This window comes from Engystomops pustulosus, chromosome 7, assembly GCF_040894005.1.
Source record: "Engystomops pustulosus chromosome 7, aEngPut4.maternal, whole genome shotgun sequence".
NCBI lineage: Eukaryota > Metazoa > Chordata > Amphibia > Anura > Leptodactylidae > Engystomops > Engystomops pustulosus.
Genome location: NC_092417.1, coordinates 131,564,480 through 131,589,005, shown reverse-complemented (window position 1 = coordinate 131,589,005; position 24,526 = coordinate 131,564,480). Strand labels below are relative to the sequence as shown.

General features: G+C 44.3%; 1 protein-coding gene across 14 annotated transcripts in view; it reads left to right on the top strand.

The window, feature by feature from the left end:
* NRXN2 (neurexin 2) overlaps positions 1-24,526 on the top strand; it is a 588,251-nt gene that overhangs the window by 310,434 nt on the left and 253,291 nt on the right. For all 14 annotated transcript variants that reach the window (XM_072117807.1, XM_072117808.1, XM_072117809.1 and 11 more), the window contains one exon: positions 14,321-14,511. In XM_072117807.1, coding sequence (XP_071973908.1) covers positions 14,321-14,511 — 191 coding nt within the window. The remainder of the gene's footprint in view (positions 1-14,320; positions 14,512-24,526) is intronic.

The window sequence follows — 24,526 nt, the reverse complement described above, 5'->3', positions numbered from 1 at the left end:
GTCTGCACCTTGTGCAGTGTGCCTCATGTATCTTAACTTTCCAGATGTTCTGTGTGACATTTTGCCATTTTTGCGCCAATTTTGGCGCAATCCTTCACCTGGTCCAGGGCAGGTGCAAAGGAATTTTTTTTTCATGGACCCGATTTTAACATGTAAATTGGAATTATTTCACATGCTTTAACTGTTTAGCATTTTACACAATAATCTCTTTTGTTAAAATGTTTAAATTTTTGATTTTTTTTTTATTGGTTACTTCTAAGGGTGAGGTCACACGTAGCAGTTTAATTGTGTTTATAATGCATTTTTAAACTAAATGCAACAGCTGAGGGGAGGTGATTTGCCTTATTTCATTACTGTTAACATTTGCCTTTACAAAACGCAATATAAACGCCACGTTAATGCATTGTGTTAACATTGCATTTACTATGCGTTTTGTAAATTCAAATGTTAACAGTAATGTAATTAGAAAAATCCACTCTCCTCAGCTGTTGTAATATGTTTCAAAATGCATTAAAAATGCAACATGTTAAATCCCAAATTAACAGTAGTGTCCACTCCTGTATATCACCCCCTTACGTGGCTTATGTCCATGTGAATTTGTGACATTTGCAACAAAAAGTCTCAAAAAGATGCCAAAATTTGCGCCTGCCAGGATAGGAAAAACTGAAAATGTGTCACAAGTAAAAAGACAGGATCATACATAAGGTGCAAAAACTAGCCGCCAAAAGTCTTTACAATGCACCTCAGAGAGCAAACTATGATACATGTGCCCCATTGAGTTGAATATCACAAGATTTAGCTGTATTAATGATTGTAAAAACGCCCCTGTATTTTAAAGCAGTGATTTTCAACCTGTGTGCCGCGACACATGGTTGAGTGTGCCGCGAGGAAAGTTCCCCGAACTATGGTGCCCCGGTGTAGTGCTGCCGCCGTGCCCCCGTGTTTCTGCCCCATACTTAACTTCAAGCCCCGCGTCGGCGATCCGCCCATCTTCTGTAGCTCCTGCACCGTGCGGCCCATGTCACGTGACTGACGCGACCTGACGTCAGGTCGCGTAAGTCACGTGACCAGAGGCTCGCGGTGCAGGAGCTACATAAGGTGGGCGGATCGCCATTAGGAGTGAAGGTACGCGGAAGAAGACATCAAGGGTAAGTATATAAGGTTATTATTTGTATAGGGAAGGCAGCTAGGGTCTTTTTTTATTAGTAAAGGGAGGCTGGGGCTTTTTATTAGTTAAGGGGGGCCTCTAGGGCCTTTTAATTAGTAAAGGGAGGCTGCTAGGGCCTTTTAATTAGTAAAGGGGGGCCTCTAGGGCCTTTTAATTAGTAAAGGGGGGCCTCTAGGGGCTCTTAACTAGTAAAGGGAGGCCGCTAGGGGCTCTTAACTAGTAAAGGGAGGCCGCTAGGGGCTCTTAACTAGTAAAGGGAGGCCGCTAGGGGCTCTTAACTAGTAAAGGGAGGCCGCTAGGGGCTCTTAACTAGTAAAGGGAGGCCGCTAGGGGCTCTTAACTAGTAAAGGGAGGCCGCTAGGGGCTCTTAACTAGTAAAGGGAGGCCGCTAGGGGCTCTTAACTAGTAAAGGGAGGCCGCTAGGGGCTCTTAACTAGTAAAGGGAGGCCGCTAGGGGCTCTTAACTAGTAAAGGGAGGCCGCTAGGGGCTCTTAACTAGTAAAGGGAGGCCGCTAGGGGCTCTTAACTAGTAAAGGGAGGCCTTTTATGACTGTTTTAGTGTCATTTTGTGCTATTTTGGTTGGTGGTGTGCCCCAGGATTTTCTAAGTATAAAAAGTGTGCCGCGGCTCAAAAAAGGTTGAAAATCACTGTTTTAAAGGACAATCTATCTGCAGGATGAACGATTGTAAACCAAGCACTGACATACTGGTGTGCGCCTCCTCTGGCAGGATCTGATCTTCTTTTAGCTTGTTATTCTCTGGGTTTTAAAATTATGCAAATGAGCCTGAGAGCCTCCAGGCTCCATATGGAACCTTGGGCATCTCGGGCTCATTATCACAATTTATAAAATATTTTTTTCTTAAAAACAAAGGCATAAGAAACTTAAAGAAGAGATGATCCTGCCGGAGGGGGAGCAGGGGGAGCCATAAAGTTAGTGTGCTTGGTTTACAATCCTTGATCTGGGGGTAGATGTCCTTTAAGTTGCATTTTCCTGTTGTGTTTGCAATGTTTTAAAATGCAATTCAAACACATGGGGGTCATTTGCAACATTTTATTGGCACATTTGTAAATTTTCGTTATCTGTGCAAGAATTCTTAAGTGTTGCGCCTGATATGAATTTTGTTGCAAAATGTGGTAAAAAAATGTCACAAATAAACGCCAGTCCTGAACAGGCTAAAAGATAAACTTTAGAAGAGGTTTCAGAAAAGTTTGCTACTTTTGTGTGACTTTTTGATAAAAAGTTGCAAAACCCCACAGAATCAGCTGTCTGATATATCAACCTCTGAGGTAAATCAAACAAGTTCAAACCTGGCAAAACCAAGAAAAGACATACACAAATGTCCTGACTAAAGATGACCCCCTTAGTGTGAACGCAGCCTAAGACCATGTTCACAATATGCATAGAATTGCATTTTAAAATGGATTTCCAGGGCGTCTGGAAAATCTCCTCAGTGAACACCTATGTTTAGAGCCAAATGTTTGTGTTTGGTATGTAGCAACAAGGGTTTTTCCATGTTTAAAAAAAATGTATTTTATCATATATGCAACTCAATCACATTGGGGCACATTTACTAAAGGACCGAATCGCATTTTTCCGCCGGGTTTTCCGAATGTTACCGTTGTGCGCCGAACTGCCCCGTGTTTTTGGCGCACGGGATCGGATTGTGTCACATCGGCGTCGGCTTGCATGCGATGACAAAGGGGGGGGGGGCGTTCAAGTCCGAGGTCAGCAACAGGAGATCAATGCAGATCTAGGGAAAGGGAATGAGGAGCAAGGAACATCACATCACTAATGAGCTCAAAGATGCAGCGGGGGTTGATGGAAGCAGCCATTTTTTATAGAAAACCCGGAAATGGTCAGCGCCAATCAGGGGCACACGCACGGAGATGCACCAACAGATATAGGAGAACTCAGCCCATGGTAGCAGATCAGCCCAGTTATCTTGACCTGCTGAGATGAAGTGGCGGAGGTAACAGCCCAAAGTCTGATTCACCCTTTGTACTTGACCGTTCCACTGAGGTTGGTAGGCAGAAGAGAAGTCCAGATTAACTTGCTGGTTACACAAGGAGCGCCAGAACTCGGACACAAACTGGACCCCTCGGTCAGACATGATGTGCAACGGAAGTCCCTGCAGCCCGAAGAACAAACTGGCATGCTGTGGAGAAGACGGACAGGGCCGGGTCAACATTTTAAAAAGGACTGTCATCTCAGGTCAAAGACGCATTGGCCACCCGTGATCTGCTGGCTACTCTGAGTGGTCTCATCGCCCTGGCCACTCGTATAGATGCCCGGGTATGGAACTGGACAGCATACTCGCCTATTGAAGAGTCTTCTAGGCGTAAGTTCAGCAGTGCCACTTCAACTGAGGAGGCTTCAAACAGACCGGAATGAAGCCAGAAATGCAGTATGGGTAGTCGTGACTGGATCACCTCTGTCCCATAGAGGGGTAGCCCAGGGCAGAGGCTGGAGAACTGAGTGCGAGCCAGGGGACGGGCCAGCGGCGCCCCGGAGAGGGGCACGGGTGTGCCTGGGATCCGAGGCATGGATCCCAGGGACACCCATAACATAGACTATCATCTGCTCCTCACATTGTAGCCCCTACCATCTAATCCTGTGGGCCCCTCATCAGCTCCTACCCAATCTCATAATGTGCCACACTATACCTCACCCTTCATATTGTAGCCCCCTCATATTGTGGCGTCTCACCTTCTGGCCCCCATGTGCCCCTCATATTATGCTACCAACCCCCCCCCCCCCCCCCGCACACACACACATTGTGGCCCCTCATTTCCTTTCATCCCTTGGGCTCTTATCTTGGGGACCCTCTCTCTTCCTCGTCTACTTATTTCAACTGTAAAAAAAAATGCAAACTCACTTTTCCAGTTCTCTGACCGTTCTCATCTTCCTGCTGTCTGTGTGCAATGATGCTGGTAGACGTGATGACCCCATCACATTGCACATGCCGACCTCTCCACATAGATGCAGCAAGTGACCAGTTAAGATGCAGAGTGCTCATAGCTCTCTGTACCATCAACAGCACGGCGGTGACCAGAGGCGGTGTGGGCGGTTACCAGGGAGGAGTTGGCAGGACTGGGGTGGGGCTGAAATGTGTTGGGGTCCACCGGTGTTTTCCCTGATATACCGGTGGGTCAGTCCAACCCAGGATACCATAGAAAAACCGAGCATAATATTTAGTACGGAAACAAATTACAGAGATTAGATGTTTCCTGTATTTCTAGACCAAATTTGCACATACCGCAGCAGGGATTTTGGTCCAGTCCTCCATACAGATCTTCTCCAGACCTTTCAGATTTTGAGGCTGATGCTGGACAATATTGATTTTTAGCTCGCTCCAAAGATTTCTGATTGGGCCACTTTAGGTCCCTGAAATGCTCCATGCGGAGCTACTCCTTAGTGGCCCTGGCTGTATGTCTTGGATCATTGTCATACTGGAAGACCCAAGACATACAGGAATGACCTTCTCCCATGTCTCCACTGAATCATCCAGAGTAAGTAGGGGACTTTAAGCACGCCTGGGCATGTGCTTGCATGAGCAGGAGGACCTTGCAAACCCTGCTTGATTTTAATCTGTGACCGCATAGGGTGTAACTAACAGTAATCTTTTAGACTGTGTTCACAGCTGGTTTCAGGTAATTGACCAGTTCCACCTGTGTAGGTCTTGGATAATTCCTGACCTTTCTCAGAATCATCCTTAACCTAGACTGACTAAGATTGACAGTCATCTGGGGTTTTTTTCCATTTTATAATAATTAGGCCAACAGTTGTCTTCTCATCAAGCTGCTTGCCTATTGTTCTGTAGCCCATCTACGCCTGGTGCAGGTTTGCAATTCTTGACCATGGTGGAAAGGTTGGAGTGTGATTAAATAAATGGGCATGTACACTCACCGGCCACTTTATTAGGTACACCATGCTAGTAACAGGTTGGACCCCCTTTTGCCTTCAGAACTGCCTCAATTCTTCGTGGCATAGATTCAACAAGGTGCTGGAAGCATTCCTAAGAGATTTTGGTCCCTATTGACATGATGGCATCACACAGTTGCCGCAGATTTGTCGGCTGCACATCCATGATGCGAATATCCCGTTCCACCACATCCCAAAGATGCTCTATTGGATTGAGATCTGGTGACTGTGGAGGCCATTTGAGTACAGTGAACTCATTGTCATGTTCAAGAAACCAGTCTGAGATGATTCCAGCTTTATGACATGGCGCATTATCCTGCTGAAAGTAGCCATCAGATGTTGGGTACATTGTGGTCATAAAGGGATGGACATGGTCAGCAACAATACTCAGGTAGGCTGTGGCGTTGCAACGAAGCTCAATTGGTACCAAGGGGCCCAAAGAGTGCCAAGAAAATATTCCCCACACCATGACACCACCACCACCAGCCTGAACCGTTGATACAAGGAAGGATGGATCCATGCTTTTATGTTGTTCATGCCAAATTCTTACCCTACCATCCGAATGTCGCAGAAGAAATCGAGACTCATCAGACCAGGCAACATTTTTCCAATCTTCTTCTGTCCAATTTCGATGAGCTTGTGCAAATTGTAGCCTCAGTTTCCTGTTCTTAGCTGAAAGGAGTGGCACCCGGTGTGGTCTTCTGCTGCTGTAGCCCATCTGCCTCAAAGTTCGACGTACTGTGCGTTCAGAGATGCTCTTCTGCCTACCTTGGTTGTAACGGGTGGCGATTTGAGTCACTGTTGCCTTTCTATCAGCTCGAACCAGTCTGCCCATTCTCCTCTGACCTCTGGCATCAACAAGGCATTTCTGCCCACAGAACTGCCACTCACTGGATGTTTTTTCTTTTTCGGACCATTCTCTGTAAAGCACGAAATTAGAAAAATATAGTTGACCGCTCATCTTGTGTGCCGATTTCTGTGCTGGCTGCTACTCGGGGACCATGAGTAAGAGATGAATGCTGAATGGAAGAAAACGCATGCCGCACCAGGTGTGAATAAAAACGTAGTTCTTTATTTTCCAAAATTTCTTCAGATTAAAAATGGTAGCAAAATTCGTACAAAAAGCTGTGGCTTTGCATCCTGTGTGACATGGACGTACCAACAAAGATAATTGTAGGGCAGAATAACCTATTATTCTGCCCTACAATTATCTTTGTTGGTACGTCCATGAATACTGAGTGAATACTTGTTTGTTGGTAGAGGATCAAATGCTTATTTCATGCAATAAAATGCAAATTTTAACAAAAATCACAAAAAATTCCCCCAAAAGTCACAAACAGTTCCAATATATTCCCTACAATTTTTTTTTGCAATCATCATAAGGCTATCTTCCTTTATTTATATAGCGCACAAAAATTACGCAATGCTACACAAAGCTTGGCAAATTTTCATATATGTATCTAGTTCCATTTTATTTTTCATTCTTGGAATAGAAAAACTGAATAAGAAAAATCAGACATAAATCATAATAATTAACAATTTATTATCCACCAACGGAGGATAAGAGAGTTGTCACAAAAGGCTGTAAAACACAATTTAAATACATTACAAATACCATGGACATACAACAAATAACAGATAACAATCCAGTTTATAAAATATAATAAAAATACTAAAATATACATAATAAAAACAAACTCATAATAGACTAATCTAAAAACCCAGAAATTATTCGCTAATTAATGCTATCTAAGCCCCCTTTTTCGTGTTGGATAGATGGATAGCACTCGGCACAAATTATTTTTTATATCTATCAGTCCTTCACCTGATTTCTTTTAGTCTGCCACTAAAACTGCTTCGTTGCCCTTTCAGTTGATTATATAAAGGGTGTGAAAGATCTGTCATTATCCTAGCCACATTTTTGAGCACGCAACGACGCAGCCTGTCTTCCCAATACTCCTTCGGCTTTTTTAATAATCTTCCTGCATTTACATTGGTCCAGAGCAGACAGACACGGACCCCATGCACAAGCCCCATACATAAGAGTACTAAGTACCGCGGACTCGTAAAAAGTAATCAAAAGGCGGTGTTCACAGAAAAGGCTCTGAGCGATCTCAGGAAAAACAACTTACTAGTTGCCTTCCTGTAAACGTAATGCGTCTGAGATTGCCACTTTAATTTTTCATCAATTATTATACCCAGATATTTATATTCCCCTACACGTTCAATTTCAACCCCTCCGATGTTCAATGGCTCAAACGTGGAATTTTTTTTCCTTGAGTAATTCGGACACACTTGTCCTATACCCCACGTCCTCTCCGTCTTTTATCAGTCCAACCAAGATTGTGTCATCTGAGTATTTCTGGATGAAGCACTCTTGGTTGTTCCTTCGGAAATCCGCAGTATAGACCGAAAATAAAAAAGGCTGACAGAACTGTCCCTTGAGGGACTCCTATGCTGGACAGAGCTTCCCCTGACCAAGCATTTCCGACTTTTACTCTTTGCGGCCTGTTTAGCAAATAATTTAAAATCCAATTTCCAGTTTTCTTGTCCACAGATAATTTTAGTAATTTCTCTACTAGGCGCTCTGGCACAATACGGTTAAAAGCACTACTAAAATCAAAGAACGTCAGGCGGACAGTGTTCCCTACATTATCCAAATGACAATACACCCTTTCCAATAAATAGATCAACGCATCATCAGTACCTAGTCCAGGCTGAAACAAGCCTGGAGAAACAACTGCACTCAGTCTATGTAACACTAGTCGTTCATAATCAGGGCCATTAGTGCAATCGGTCTGTAGTCATTCAAATTTGTCGGCCTACTGACTTCAGCCAGTGGGACTATCGTGGATGTCTTCCAGAGTTTTGGCACATAAGCAGTGTCTAGACTGATGTTAAACATTCTAGCATACACCATATTTAGCTCCTGACTACATTCCCTTAGGACCGTAGCTTGCATATTGTCAGGACCTGGGGCCTTTCTCATTTTTAATTTACTAAGTTCCTTTTGGACCTCCCACACCTCTATGTTCCTAGTTACCGCATTCAGCGGTTCGCACGATGGAAAAACCTCACTGCTTGTTTCATAATTTCCTTCAGCTTCTGCCGTGAATCGGTTGAAGAATCTATTCAGTTCATCGACTAGTTCGCCACATTCTTCCCCTCGGCTTACCTTACCAGGCAATCCCATAATTGTTCTTAAACCCCTCCATACCTCCCTAGGATCACCCACAGATAACTTCTTCTCCAGTGTATCCCTATACTGCTTCTTGCAGTCTTTAATTTTTAACTTGACCTCCTTAGACACCGTATAGAAGTATGCAGCGTCCTTACTGCGGAACACCTGGCATTGCTTTCTGAATAACTTCCTTAATTCAGAGTTTACCCAGAGTTTATTATTTCGATGTAATTTCACAACTTTCTTGGGGACTATAGATTTTACACAAAAATTTATGTAGTCAGTGACGGTGTCCACACAAACATCCATGTTCTCAGCGCAGCCAGGTAACCATGGTCACAAGGACCCAGATCATTACATTAGATTAATATATGCCAGTTCTATATGTATATTTCGATATTACTATATTATATTCAAATGATGAACATCATCTGTGGTCTGGTTGGATATACTTAGCAATGGTTGGTTACCTTATCAAGTTTATATGAAATACTGTTCTTGTGTACCGTGGCTGAGGCTTATGTAAACTTTGGTCTCTCCTGAAGCCACAACTTTTAATATATGTTTTTATGAATTTGGATCAATAAAATATGTTTAATTTTCTACAATTTTGTGCATGTTATTCCTCTTGTGTTCTTTTTTGTAATGTGACTGTTCTCAGCGCAGCTATCTAGTCTGTCGTGTCAAAACAAAGCCTCAGTTCCTCGATTGCAATGACATACAACCTTAGTGGTGGCCGGACACTGCAACCTTACCGGACTGTACATAGGGTGTAGGTATATTAGGTTATAATCTGAGCAACCCAATGGTGCCATCAGAACCGGTCTAAAGGCATTTATCACATTTGCGAAAAAGAGGTTTAACACAATTTCACCACGCGTTGGCATCGTTATATATTGCACAAATTTAGTTAATGTGGGGGTAACCTGATTAAAATCGCCCGTGATTATAAAGAGAGCCTCTAGGTATCTGTTCTGTAACACACCTAACTCTGCTGATAACAACTCTTTTGCAGTGGCCCCATTCCCTGATGGCGGAATATACACCAGTACCACAATCACCGCCTGAAATTCTCTAGGCAGATAGCCTGGCGTAAGGGCTAGTGCCAACAACTCTAAGTCAATCAAACATATTTTGCTTCGTACTGTAATATGGTTACTGCGGCACCACTTGGTATTTACATAGATAATCAAACCCCCGCCTTTTTTCTTACCGCTTGAACTAACCCTGTCCGCCCGTACTGCAGCAAAATCTGGTAAGGATACTACATTATCAGTGATGTTATCACATAGCCATGTTTCAGTAAAACATATTAGACAACAAGTTGCTAACAGTTCTTTATCAGTCACAATGGCATGTAGTTCGTCCATTTTGTTAGTAATTGACCGGACATTCCCTGTTAGCACAGACGGTACAAACGGTCTCATCTCTCTTCTGGATAATTTCCTCCTAAAACCAGCCCTACATCCTCTGTAACGTTTACGTACACATGCTGGAACCCAATATGAGTTTAACATAGCTTTTGGCATAGATGACTTAATTCCTAATAATGTGTCTTTCCTATAGATGAATTCTTTACATTCCACTGACGACAGTCCACCGTGATTAGTTCCAGCACAGTTAGTAAGAGTGTTAGTATTGTTATTGATGATGACAGACTGCTCAGTTTGGTTCAAACGCTCTGACTTGAGTATGCATGGGTAGACTAGGGGAGGGTCCACAGCAGAGGCAGAGTCAGTTAATTTAATACACGCTGGCCTGAGCACACATGAACAGTTTGGGGTAAATTTTGCGGAATCTACATTGCTGAGAAGACCCTTGGTCTCGCATGGGTCTGGCAAGGAAACACACACAGGCATTTCAGGCAGGTCCAATACACCCAAGCCCCGAGATGCACCACGAGACGTGTCGGAGATAGATGGGCCCCCCACCTGCGGGCACCATGCCAGAGACACCTCCAACAGTGTCCCCCATATGAGCCAGATAGGACAATCCCACTGCAGCGTCACCCCTGCCGTAGTGGAAAAACAGTGCCAACTTTGTACCTGCTTGACCGACCCTGCTGCATCTTTCAGGAGTAGATGACTTCACGTCCACCAAGTACATGGGCTGCTGAAAACACAGGTACAAGCAAAACTCCCGACATCACTCTCCAGCGAAGACCCTCACAGCGACTCTAACAACGCTCTCCACTTGCGCCAAAGACCCTGGTATTTCGCCCAGCTTCTCCGCTTCCGATGCTCCAATTCTCTCTCTCCCGGCACTCCGCTATCGACAATATTAGGCGTTCTTCTCCCCCGCACGGACACATACATGAACACACACAAGATGCGGACATGAGACACGACACGTGACCAGCCGGATGTGACGTGCAGCCAGGCACCGGTGCACAGAAAGCTCCAAACAGCACTTAACTGTACCCATTCCCTAAATACAATATATGGAGACAGGTATTGGATATTGATATTGATATTATTCATAGCATCCCATTCTTGTTTAATTGTATTTATTCAAAGGTGGGGGGGTGACTTTTGCACTGATTGAAACCCAATAAATGACATCACTGCTAGAAACTTACAACAGAACTGACTTTGACTAGCAGTTCCTCTTCCGCATACACCCTCATGTCATAAAAACATGCTGACAAATGAAAACCCAACTATGAGATAATGGTAATAGAGATTGGCAGATATTGATCCAGAACTGGATCCAGGCCTTACTTTGGTTAAGAACCCTTTGCAGGTGAATGCGGGATGTGTGCCCCAGTATGTGAGGTGAAATGTTACAAAATTAAAGAGCAATTCCCCAAGGAATAAAGCGCCCACAGAGCCTGTATATTACATAGTACAGTGCAATCCTAAACCAAATGGTTGATGCATTATACAGTATGTGAATGTCTTACTCCTCCACTTAGTAATTATAACCATCTCTCTCTATATAATTTAAAAGCATTTTTCCTGTTTGCTCCTTTCAGCCGCACTTTTAGGTTTCTATAATTTGCAGCTTTGCATACATAAAGTAGGCTGACACTGTGATACATTGCATCTCTATTATTGCCAGCTTCTGCTAGAGGCACTCACTTACATAACAGTCCTGTGTTTTCTCTCCCCACTTATACATCAGGGGCATGTAATGGGTTATGACATGCTAATTTGGTGTCACCAATAATAACCATATTGACCTGTGTTCTCACAAAATACAATTAAGTTTGCACAGCACATGTCATGGCAGCATGTTTTAACTATTCTAGAACTAAATTGGGATTAATCAACATTTTATCTGTGTTATAACATGTTATTCAACAATGTGCAATTTCACATGCACAGTGAACCACCTGGAAATTGACTTGTGTTTGGACTGTACAATATGATAAATGTCCTACTGTCAGAGGTTTTCTTCCCTCTTACTGGTCTTCTAAATCCATGGCCAAAATCTAACAATAACAACAACCCCCACAATGATTCCAGCTCCTCCTCTCATCCATCCTTCTTCAGCTATGTCACTCCTTGGTCTAACCACATCTCGTTCAGATCAGCAAATGCCTCCTTGCCTCAAATACTTACGCAATGTCCGGACTCCACTACACTCGGCATCACATGCAGCATCCATCACTCTTCTGCCCTGGGTAGTATTATAGCTATGGAGCTGGAGCCCTGAGGTGCTTCAGTATCGCCCCTAGGGCGATAACATAGTACAGTAAAATAGAAATTTAAATAGGGGAAACTTTCACACCAAAGCCAACTTTGTTGCATCCTTTATTAAGCAACACTTCCAAAATTTTTGTGCAGTTTTTCTAAATCCACCAACCATTCTTGAGCAATTAGTGGCATAAATTTCAGGACCTAATATGCTAATTAGAATAGAACAGAAGTAATTGCATGATCCAGCTCTTGGTGTCAAGCGACTTCAAATTTAATTTCATATTACACGAAACATCCAGTAGTTAACCCCTAACGCAGCAACCGTTTTTCGTTTTTGCGTTTTCATTTCAACTTTTTTATTTTTCCATGTACAGAGCTGTGTTATGGCTTATTTTCTGCGTAACAAATTACACTTCAAAATGGTGGTATTTAATATTGCATGCCGTGTAGTGTGTATATATATACCGTATTTTCCGGGCCATTAGGCGCACTGGAATATAAGGCGCATCAGTCCGATGCGCCTTATATATGTAATAATTCCATATATAAGGCGCATCGGACTATAAGGCGCAGGGTCACGGGGGCGTGGCGGAGGTCCGGGGGCGGAGCGGAGACCCGACGAGAAGAGACGCGACGCCGAGACGAAGACGAGACCGGTTGAGACGCGGCGACGTGGGGAAGGTGAGCGGGGAAGGTGAGGGGGAGGTGGAGGAGGGCAGCGGACCATACTTACATAGGTCCCCGCTACCGGAGACAGCAGATCTCCAGCGGGAACTGCAGACCGACGTGGCAGAAGTTGTTCGTGCCGCGTGGTCTGCAGTTCCCGCTGGAGATCTGCTGTCTCCGGTCTCCGGTAGCGGGAACCTATGTAAGTATGGTCCGCTGCCCTGCGCCATACATAGGGCGCACCGGACTATAAGGCACACTTTGGATTTCCAAGGAAATCCAAGGCTTTTATGTGCGCCTTATAGTCCGGAAAATACGGTATATATATATATATATATATATATATATATATATATATATGTATATATATATATCAGTTCTAGGGAAAGGGGGGTGATTTGAGGTTTTAGGTTTTTTTATTATAATTTTTTTAACCTTTTTTTTAAATTTTTATTATTTTTCAGACTCCCTAGAGTACTTTAACCCTAGGTTGTCTGTATGATCCTATCATATACTTCCATACTACTATGGAACACCCTGCCATGGCGACGGATTGCCGCTCCCCGATGACTTCACAGTGAGCGACGGTTCTCAGAAAGATGGCGGCGCCCATGCACCACCATCTTTTTGAAGCAGCCAGAAAAACACCAGCGGGAAAACACCCGTGATCGATGCTGGCACTGATCACGGGTGTTACCGGTAAGCCTTTGCTGCAATATGCAGCAAAGACTTACCGGCTATGGAGAGGGCTCAACCCGTGAGCCCTCTCCATGCACCCGTAACCGGCATGTGACTTGAAACACAATGGTCAATGTGTTTCAGACATAACTATGTCCTTAATCATGACTTAAAGATTTATTCATGAGTATGGACACGCTCTATATCTGGGATGTGTTTAACTACTGTATGTTTCTTATAATGTGAAATAAAATTTTAAGTTGCTTTGAAGTTGCTTGACACCTAGAGCTGGATTTGTGTACCCTCAGCAGCATGGATCTCCCAGCTGTAAGTTGTCCATGCCATTGGGAGGTTAGCTGAACCCATTTGCTTATTGAAGTAGAACTGCACCTTATATCCCCCATGGATAAATTGTACAGCCCCATGAATTAGTTATATACTGCTTGTCTCTATTCAAAAAAGTAGTAGGAACAGGGCTGGGGTCAAGGGTATCTAGGATACAAGATGTCAAGTGCTAGAGCCCAGGATGCACCAAAATGATGCTGACTCAATGATTAAGATTGACACACAGAATTTCTTAGTCAATACCATTGTACTGTGTAAACAGGAATATGCTGCCAACCATCAATTGATCTGTTGTGAAGAAGAAATGGTCACCATCATTGTTACTCCCTCAAGTGTTTTTTATCTCTCTCCATGTAAATGAGCACTGAACATTGTGTTATTTCATCCAGTATTGCACATCATTCACACAATCCTTTTGCCAATGCATATTTAAGTGTAGTGATTCTATTTTATATTGTGTCACAACTCATTCATATGAATGAGGATTTCTGTTCAAACTGCAAAGAGTAATGATAAGGAAAAATGACATATTTTTTTCTACAGTTTTTCTATAGATAATTTGTAACATATTTTTACTAACATTTTAAGGGACTTGAATATCATGTTCTGTTCTATTCCAGTGAAATGTGTTACACTACAATAATTATGTATTTATGCAATAACATGTACTGTCTACATTGTAGGCTTGACTATATACCTATTTACTTGAATCCTCTAGGTATATACATTATGTCTTCGACCTTGGGAATGGTCCTTCTTTGATGAAGGGCAATTCAGAGCGACCATTGAATGATAACCAGTGGCACAGTGTTGCTGTCTCAAGAGATCCCGGAAATGCGCACACTCTACGGATTGATGGAAGAACGGTCACACAGCACTCTACAGGAGCCAGCAATCTGGATCTAAAGGGTGAGAGCATATATTGTCAGCAATAAATAAAGATGCTGATTTACTATGCAAAAATGTTACTTTTACTTCGCATATTGATACATAGATTTCCTATTCCCATTTTTAAGCATTAAAATATTTAAATGTTATCAAACTCATAGAGGTACAGCACAAAGGAAACAAACATATTTCTTAGCATCCAAGTCACACTCAAAAGGATGGGAACACTTCAGCATTAGTGGATAAGTTGATCCCCTATGGGTTGAGGAAGGAATAATCAATTTAGAGAGCTCTGGTAGAATATACCGTAAGAGCCAGTGATGGCTGAGGAAAAGCGATTAAGCAAATCTCCTACACTCAGCTGTTGTATTGCTTTTTAAAACGCAATCTAAACACTGAGTGTGAAAGGAGACTGAAACGGCAGCATACAACATATATACACTTCTATAGCCTTAAATGGTTATACACTACAATAAAACATACTACAGTACCTCTACAAATTGTACCAACTAATAAGATTTCTTGCAAAAAATGCTTTTACATTCTGGCTACAGTCAGAATTTTTAATTTTATTCTATTTTATGCCAATACATGTTATTTGAAGCTCCTCGTAAAACAAAAGGAGCCCTAACTGATTAATAAATATTTGCCAAATTCATTGCTAAAGAAGGATTGAAAAAAATTTTTTTATTTGTGATTACAAAAATCTTTGAACCTAGTTTAATGTCTTAAGTTAAATTTGGATAGCTATAATATATTCATGTAACTGAAGCTTAGCGGAAGGTTTACTAGTCCCCTAATTATTTCCCAAGATATTTCCAAACTCATTCTTTGATAATGTGGTTGATAACTATAGTATTTGATGTTCTCAAAATGATTATCTTTGGATGTCTTTACTTAAGTCCATTAACGGCATTGCAGTGACATTCAGAGATGTATGTTAGGAAACCTGTCAGCAGGGTTTACCCCACTAAATTAGCAGTTCCCTCAGGTAGACTATGAGATATCTTTTCTAGGATACCCTCTTTTATGTGATACATTGCCTCTTTAACCATAAAAAATTTCTTCAAAAGTTAAATGAAACTGAGCCTGAGGTATTTGTCTGAGACAAATCATGTTTAGACGTTGAAGGGGGCATTTTTTTAGAGCTCTATAGTACCTACACCATGCTTTTGGAAAAAAAATCTTTATTTTGTCTGCTACATAATCAGAGATGCAGACAGTTAAAGATATAGTTGGGAATTTGGGCTGCAGATACAAATTCAATTCCTACCTTTTTATAGCTGCCTGTATCTCTGGTTCTGTAGATCAAAGAACAATCCTAGGTACTATAGCACCAAAGTGATACTCCCACTGCAGGCTCTAAACTTGACTCACCTCATGTAAATATAACTCTTTTTAGCTAATGTTCACATGGCTTTGGAGAAGCTTTTTTTTTAAAGTTAAATGGAGATATCACATAAAAGAAAGGATTCTAGAAAAGACTTTTGATACAGTATCCAAGTTTAGTGGAGTAAAATCTGCTGACAGGTTCTCTTTAAAATGTGCTGGAAGCAATCCTGCTTCAGTACTGTACACTGATGTTTTCTAAAACATCCATGTATAGTTACTAGAGATGAGCGAGCACTAAAATGCTCGGGTACTCGTTATTCGAGACGAACTTTTCCCGATGCTCGAGTGCTCGTCTCGAATAACGAGCCCCATTGAAGTCAATGGGAGACTCGAGCATTTTTCAAGGGGACCAAGGCTCTGCACAGGGAAGCTTGGCCAAACACCTGGGAACCTCAGAAAAGGATGGAAACACCACGGAAATGGACAGGAAACAGCAGGGGCAGCATGCATGGATGCCTCTGAGGCTGCTTAATCGCACCATTATGCCAAAACTATGAGCAACAGCATGGCCATGACAGAGTGACAGAATGAAGCTAGATAGCATGTAAAACATCCAATAATTGACCCTGACACTATAGGGGACGGCATGCAGAGGCAGCGGCAGCAGCGGCAGGCTAGAGAGTGGCATGGCGACATACTCTAAATGGACTCAGGCTTCAAACCAATGGGTGGCAGAGAGGAACCAAAGGAGGTGAGCAAGAAGCGCTCAAATAATATCGGTACATGATAAAAGTTTGCCAGTATATTTTGTGGATTACACAGCAGGGTGGCGACAAAGTTAACAGATTAAAGATTAAAGGTGCTGCACTTAAAACTATGTTAGTTGGATCTTGGCATGGAGCTGGCGCTCCGCTGCCAGGCGAGCTTTCGCCAATCCAAGCCCCTGTCTTTAGGCTACTCCCCAAACAGCACTTCTAAGAACCTTTTGTATAAGATCAAGTGTAGTAGCGTTCTTATAAGTTTGGGATATGGCGGGTGAGGGGAATGTAAACAGATGCGCAAGAAGCGCATGATGCGCATGGAGCTGGCGCTCCGCTGCCAGGCGAGCTTTCGCCAATCCAAGCCCCTGTCTCTAGGCTACTCCTCAAACAGCACTTCTAAGAACCTTTTGTATAAGATCAAGTGTAGTAGCGTTCTTATAAGTTTGGGATATGGCGGGTGAGGGGAATGTAAACAGATGCGCAAGAAGCGCTGAAATAATATTGGTAAATGATAAAAGTTTGCCAGTATATTTTGTGGATAACACAGCAGGGTGGCGACAAAGTTAACAACTTTGATGTGGAACCCATGAAAACAACCCAAATTTCTGCCTGACACACCTCGTTTGATAAGGGGACGATGTATGGAGGCAGCTATATGGACGACTTTTGGAGGTAGCAATGGAGACAACGTGTGGAGGCTGCTATGGGGACAATTTAATTTGGATAGTGCCTGTATGTGGCAGTCCAAAAAAGTTTTCAAACCAGAGGAGCAGGTAGGTGGCCCTCCAGAAAAATGAAATAGATTGAGTGCCTGTATGTGGCAGTCCAAAAAAGTTTTCAAACCAGAGGAGCGGGTAGGTGGCCCTCCAGTAAAATGGAATAGATTGAGTGCCTGTATGTGGCAGTCCAAAAAAGTTTTCAAACCAGAGGAGCAGGTAGGTGGCCCTCCAGAAAAATGAAATAGATTGAGTGCCTGTATGTGGCAGTCCAAAAAAGTTTTCAAACCAGAGGAGCGGGTAGGTGGCCCTCCAGTAAAATGGAATAGATTGAGTGCCTGTATGTGGCAGTCCAAAAAAGTTTTCAAACCAGAGGAGCAGGTAGGTGGCCCTCCAGAAAAATTTAATAGATTGAGTGCCTGTATGTGGCAGTCCAAAAAACTTTTCAAACCAGAGGAGCAGGTAGGTGGCCCTCCAGTAAAATGGAATAGATTGAGTGCCTGTATGTGGCAGTCCAAAAAAGTTTTCAAACCAGAGGAGCAGGTAGGTGGCCCTCCAGTAAAATGAAATAGATTGAGTGCCTGTATGTGGCAGTCCAAAAAAGTTTTCAAACCAGAGGAGCGGGTAGGTGGCCCTCCAGAAAAATTGAATAGATTGAGTGCCTGTATGTGGCAGTCCAAAAAACTTTTCAAACCAGAGGAGCAGGTAGGTGGCCCTCCAGTAAAATGGAATAGATTGAGTGCCTGTATGTGGCAGTCCAAAAAAGTTTTCAAACCAGAGGAGCAGGTAGGTGGCCCTCCAGTAAAATGGAATAGATTGAGTGACTGTATGTGGCAGTCCAAAAAAGTTTTCAAACCAGAGGAGCAGGTAGGTGGCCCTCCAGTGAAATGGAATAGATTGAGTGCCTGTATGTGGCAGTCCCAAAAAGTTTTCAAACCAGAGGAGCGGGTAGGTGGCCCTCCAGAAAAATTGAATAGATTGAGTGCCTGTATGTGGCACTCCCAAAAATTTTTTAAAACAGAGGACCGGGTAGGTGGCCCTCCAGAAAAATTAAATGCATAAAGTACTATAGCTAGAGCCAGTGGGCCCTGTCAAAAAATAGCCAGTTTCCTCTGCTTTACTGTACAAAGAGGAGGAGAAGGAGGAAAATGAGGAGGAGGAGGAGTGGATAAATTATTCAGGTTGAGCTTCCTTCACCTGGTGGAGATTGGAAATTATGAGAAATCCATGCTTTATTCATCTTAATAAGCGTCAGCCTGTCAGCGCTGTCAGTCGACAGGCGTGTACGCTTATCGGTGATGATGCCACCAGCTGCACTGAAAACCCGCTCGGACAAGACGCTAGCGGCAGGGCAGGCAAGAACCTCCAAGGCGTACAGCGCCAGTTCGTGCCACATGTCCAGCTTTGAAACCCAGTAGTTGTAGGGAGCTGTGTGATCACTTAGGACGATGGTATGGTCAGCTACGTACTCCCTCACCATCTTTCTGTAAAGATCAGCCCTACTCTGCCGAGACTGGGGACAGGTGACAGTGTCTTGCTGGGGTGACATAAAGCTGGCAAAAGCCTTGTAAAGCGTACCCTTGCCAGTGCTGGACAAGCTGCCTGCTCGCCTACTCTCCCTCGCTACTTGTCCCGCAGAACTACGCACTCTGCCGCTAGCGCTGTCAGAAGGGAAATACTGTTTCAGCTTGTGAACCAGGGCCTGCTTTATTCATGCATTCTCACACTCCTTTCCTCTCCAGGGATGAGAGTGGAAAGATTTTGCTTGTACCGTGGGTCCAGGAGAGTGAACACCCAGTAATCGGTGCTGGAATAAATTCTTTGAACGCGAGGGTCACGGGATAGGCAGCCTAGCATGAAATCTGCCATATGCGCCAGAGTACCAACGCGTAAGAATTCACTCCCCTCACTGGCCTGACTGTCCATTTCCTCCTCCTCCAACTCCTCCAACTCCTCTTCTTCTGCCCATACACGCTGAACAGTAAAGGACTCAACAATGGTCCCCTCTTGTGTCTCGCCAACATTCTCCTCCTCTTCCTCCTCATCCTCCTCCACCTCCACCTCCTCCGATATGCGCTGAGAAACAGACCTAAGGGTGCTTTGGCTATCAACAAGGAAATCTTCTTCCCCCGTCTCTTGTGACGAGCGCAAAGCTTCCGACTTCATGCTGATCAGAGAGTTTTTCAACAGGCCAAGCAGCGGGATGGTGAGGCTGATGATGGCGGCATCGCCACTGACCATCTGTGTTGACTCCTCAAAGTTACTCAGCACCTGACAGATATCAGACATCCACGTCCACTCCTCATTGTAGACTTGAGGAAGCTGACTGACCTGACTACCAGTTCTGGTGGAAGTTGACATCTGGCAGTCTACAATGGCTCGGCGCTGCTGGTAAACTCTGGATAACATGGTCAGTGTTGAATTCCACCTCGTGGGCACGTCGCACAACAGTCGGTGAGCCGGCAGTTGGAGGCGGCGCTGCGCTGCCCTGCCCTGAGAGTGGCAGCATCTGGGCTGGACTTCCTGAAATGCGCACAGATGTGGCGCACCTTCGTGAGCAAATCAGACAGATTGGGGTATGTCTTGAGGAAACGCTGAACTATCAGATTTAACACATGGGCCAGGCATGGCACATGTGTCAGTCTGCCGAGTTGCAGAGCCGCCACCAGGTTACGGCCGTTGTCACACACAACCATGCCTGGCTTCAGGTTCAGCGGTGCCAGCCACAGATCAGTCTGCGCCGTGATGCCCTGTAATAGCTCTTGGGCGGTGTGCCTTTTATCGCCTAGGCTCAGCAGTTTGAGCACCGCCTGCTGTCGCTTAGCGACGGCACTGCTGCTGTGCCTAGAGCTACCGACTGATGGCGCCATGCCCACGGATGGTAATTCGGAGGAGGAGGAGGTGGAGGAGGGGTGGGAGGAGGAGGAGGCATAGTAGGCCTGAAACACCTGGACCGAGGTAGGCCCCGCAATCCTCGGCGTCGGCAGTATATGACCAGCCGCAGGGTCAGACTCGGTCCCAGCCTCCACCAAGTTAACCCAATGTGCCGTCAGCGATATATAGTGGCCCTGCCCGGCAGCACTCGTCCACGTGTCCGTGGTCAGGTGGACCTTGTCAGAAACGGCGTTGGTCAGGGCACGGATGATGTTGTCTGACACGTGCTGGTGCAGGGCTGGGACGGCACATCGGGAAAAGTAGTGGCGGCTGGGGACCGAATACCGAGGGGCGGCCGCCGCCATGAGGTTGCGAAAGGCCTCGGTCTCTACTAGCCTATAGGGCAGCATCTCCAGGCTAAGCAATCTGGAGATGTGGACATTAAGGGCTTGGGCGTGCGGGTGGGTTGCACTATATTTGCGTTTCCGCTCCAGCGTCTGGGGTATGGAGAGCTGAACGCTGGTGGATGCTGTGGAGGATCGTGGAGGCGACGATGGGGTTTTTGTGGCAGGGTCCTGGGCAGGGGGCTGACTATCAGCTGACACAGGGGAAGGAGCAGTGGTGTGCACGGCCGTAGGTGAACGGGCTTGTTGCCACTGAGTGGGGTGTTTAGCATTCATATGCCTGCGCATACTGGTGGTAGTTAAGCTAGTAGTGGTGGAACCCCTGCTGAGCCTGGTTTGGCAAATGTTGCACACCACAGTCCGTCGGTCATCCGGTGTTTCCTTAAAGAACCTCCAGACTTCTGAAAATCTAGCCCTCGCCGCAAGAGCCCTCGCCACGGGAGCTTCACTAGTTGACACATTTGGCGCTGATGCACCAGCTCTGGCCCTGCCTCTCCGTCTGGCCCCACCACTGCCTCTTCCAACCTGTTCTGGTCGAGGACTCTCCTCCGTCTCAGAAGCACTGTGTTCACCCGGCCTATCAACCCAGCTTGGGTCTGTCACCTCATCATCCTCCGATCCCTCAGTCTGCTCCCCCCTCGGACTTCCTGCCCTGACAACAACTTCCCCACTGTCTGACAACCGTGTCTCCTCATCGTCGGACACCTCTTTAGACACTTCTTCCACTACGTCAAGAAGGTCATCATCACCCACAGACTGCGACTGGTGGAAAACCTGGGCATCGGAAAATTGCTCAGCAGCAACCGGACAAGTGGTTTGTGAGTGTGGGAAGGGTCCAGAAAACAGTTCCTCAGAGTATGCCGGTTCAAATGGCAAATTTTCCTGGGAGAGGGCAGACTGGGGGGGGAGGAGGCTGAGGTGCAGGAGCTGGAGGAGTGCCGATTTCGGTGACATGGGTGAACTGCGTGGAAGACTGACTGGTGGACAAATTGCTCGAAGCATTGTCGGCAATCCACGACATCACCTGTTCGCACTGTTCTGGCCTCAACAGTGCTCTACCACGAGTCCCAGTAACTTCAGACATGAACCTAGGGAGTGTAGCTCTGCGGCGTTCCCCTGCTCCCTCATAAGCAGGTGGTGTCTCACCCCGCCCAGGACCACGGCCTCTGACCCCTGCAGTAGTTGGACGCCCACGTCCCCGCCCTCGTCCTCTACCCCTAGCCCTCGGGTTAAACATTTTGAAAATGAGAGTTATAACTTTAATTTTTTTTTAACTTTTTTTTGTGTTTTTTTGTTTTTTTTTGTGTTTTTTAGTTTTTAAAACCAAACGATGCTATCCTATTGCTATGGCTATTTTCTAGCCAAGTATGAAAGCACACTACTATGCCAGATGAGATGACGCTGAGTTATTAAACAAAATAAACGTAAAATAAAAAAGGAAATGGCAGACTGTGCCTAATTGAAATCCAACCCCTAATAAATTTTCCCACTTCGGTCTTTGCAATGGATATGTGCGTCACTAAGCGCAAAACACAGCGGTCGCAAGTCTCACTACAAATTGCTCACAATTTGCTAGTAGATGCACTGCAGCAAGTACAGCCACCAGCAGATCAACCAGAAATCAAATATATATAACGCTACTGTAGGCGTAAGTAAGCCGTTTGGATTCTCCTATGGCTACTTTCTAGCCAAGTATGAAAGCACACTACTATGCCCGATGAGATGACGCTGAGTTATTAAACAAAATAAACGTAAAATAAAAAAGGAAATGGCGGACTGTGCCTAATTGAAATCCAACCCCTAATAAATTTTCCCACTTCGGTCTTTGCAATGGATATGTGCGTCACTAAGCGCAAAACACAGCGGTCGCAAGTCTCACTACAAATTGCTCACAATTTGCTAGTAGATGCACTGCAGCAAGTACAGCCACCAGCAGATCAACCAGAAATCAAATATATATAACGCTACTGTAGGCGTAAGTAAGCCGTTTGGATTCTCCTATGGCTACTTTCTAGCCAAGTATGAAAGCACACTACTATGCCAGATGAGATGACGCTGAGTTATTAAACAAAATAAACGTAAAATAAAAAAGGAAATGGCAGACTGTGCCTAATTGAAATCCAACCCCTAATAAATTTTCCCACTTCGGTCTTTGCAATGGATATGTGCGTCACTAAGCGCAAAACACAGCGGTCGCAAGTCTCACTACAAATTGCTCACAATTTGCTAGTAGATGCACTGCAGCAAGTACAGCCACCAGCAGATCAACCAGAAATCAAATATATATAACGCTACTGTAGGCGTAAGTAAGCCGTTTGGATTCTCCTATGGCTATTTTCTAGCCAAGTATGAAAGCACACTACTATGCCAGATGAGATGACGCTGAGTTATTAAACAAAATAAACGTAAAATAAAAAAGGAAATGGCAGACTGTGCCTAATTGAAATCCAACCCCTAATAAATTTTCCCACTTCGGTCTTTGCAATGGATATGTGCGTCACTAAGCGCAAAACACAGCGGTCGCAAGTCTCACTACAAATTGCTCACAATTTGCTAGTAGATGCACTGCAGCAAGTACAGCCACCAGCAGATCAACCAGAAATCAAATATATATAACGCTACTGTAGGCGTAAGTAAGCCGTTTGGATTCTCCTATGGCTATTTTCTAGCCAAGTATGAAAGCACACTACTATGCAAGATGAGATGACACTGAGTTATTAAAAAAATAAACGTAAAATAAAAAGTAAATGGCAGACTGTGCCTAATTGAAATCAAACCCCTAATAAATTTTCCCACTTTGGTGTTTGAGGTGGATATGTGTGTCACTAAGAGCTAAACACAACGGTAGCAAGTCCCCCTGCAAATTCCTCACAATATGGTACTAGCTGCAAATAAAAAAAAAAAAGTATAACGTTATTGTAGCCCTAAGAAGGGCTGTTGGGTTCTTGGAGAATCACTCCTGCCTAACAGTAAGCTAATAGAACACCCTAACGCTTTCCCTGACCAGCAGCAGCTCTCTCCCTAGCGGCATCCAGACACAGAATGATCCGAGCAGCGCGGGCAGCGGCTAGTCTATCCCAGGGTCACCTGATCTGGCCAGCCAACCACTGCTATCGACGTGTAAGGGTACCACGTCATGCTGGGTGGAGTGCAGAGTCTCCTGGCTTGTGATTGGCTCTGTTTCTGGCCGCCAAAAAGCAAAACGGCGGGAGCTGCCATTTTCTCGAGCGGGCGAAGTATTCGTCCGAGCAACGAGCAGTTTCGAGTACCCTAATGCTCGACCGAGCATCAAGCTCGGACGAGCATGTTCGCTCATCTCTAATAGTTACCATCTAATATAATCATTTTCGAGTTTTGGTTCATGTTTTCTGATAACATGCAGCCAGTTCTGTAGAGGAATTACCTCTTGGCTATGCAGATAATCAGCTTGTTCTAGATGTTCTAGCTCATTTGAAATCTTACAAAATGAAAAATGAACATCCTTTTCTCGTGAGGTTTATTTTAGAATTATTCTGTGTGCATTTAAAGGGGGAAAGGGCAAGAAATATTCAATATGGAGTATCTGAATCTTGATGTGCAGACATAAACAAGAATATGACGACTTTACTATATGACTTTATAACTGATTCATCTGCTAGTCAATATAAGATCTATAAATCTCACATACAGCAAGACTTTGATATCTTTAATCAGTTAAGGCGCAAACAAAAGGATTGACTCATACATCTTATATGTTTCTTTCTCAGGAAATTACAATATATTAATTAACCTTCAAGAGCTACTGAATTAAGTGGGGAATATGCAAAGGAAGCATAATAGCCAACAGTACAGTACCATTCTTATATTTGAACCACTGCATATAACTAGCAGATGGGTTACAATAGTTACAATACACATTTCATTTTGTTTACATCTATTGTTTGCCTTCCTCTTTCCTACATTTCTTTTT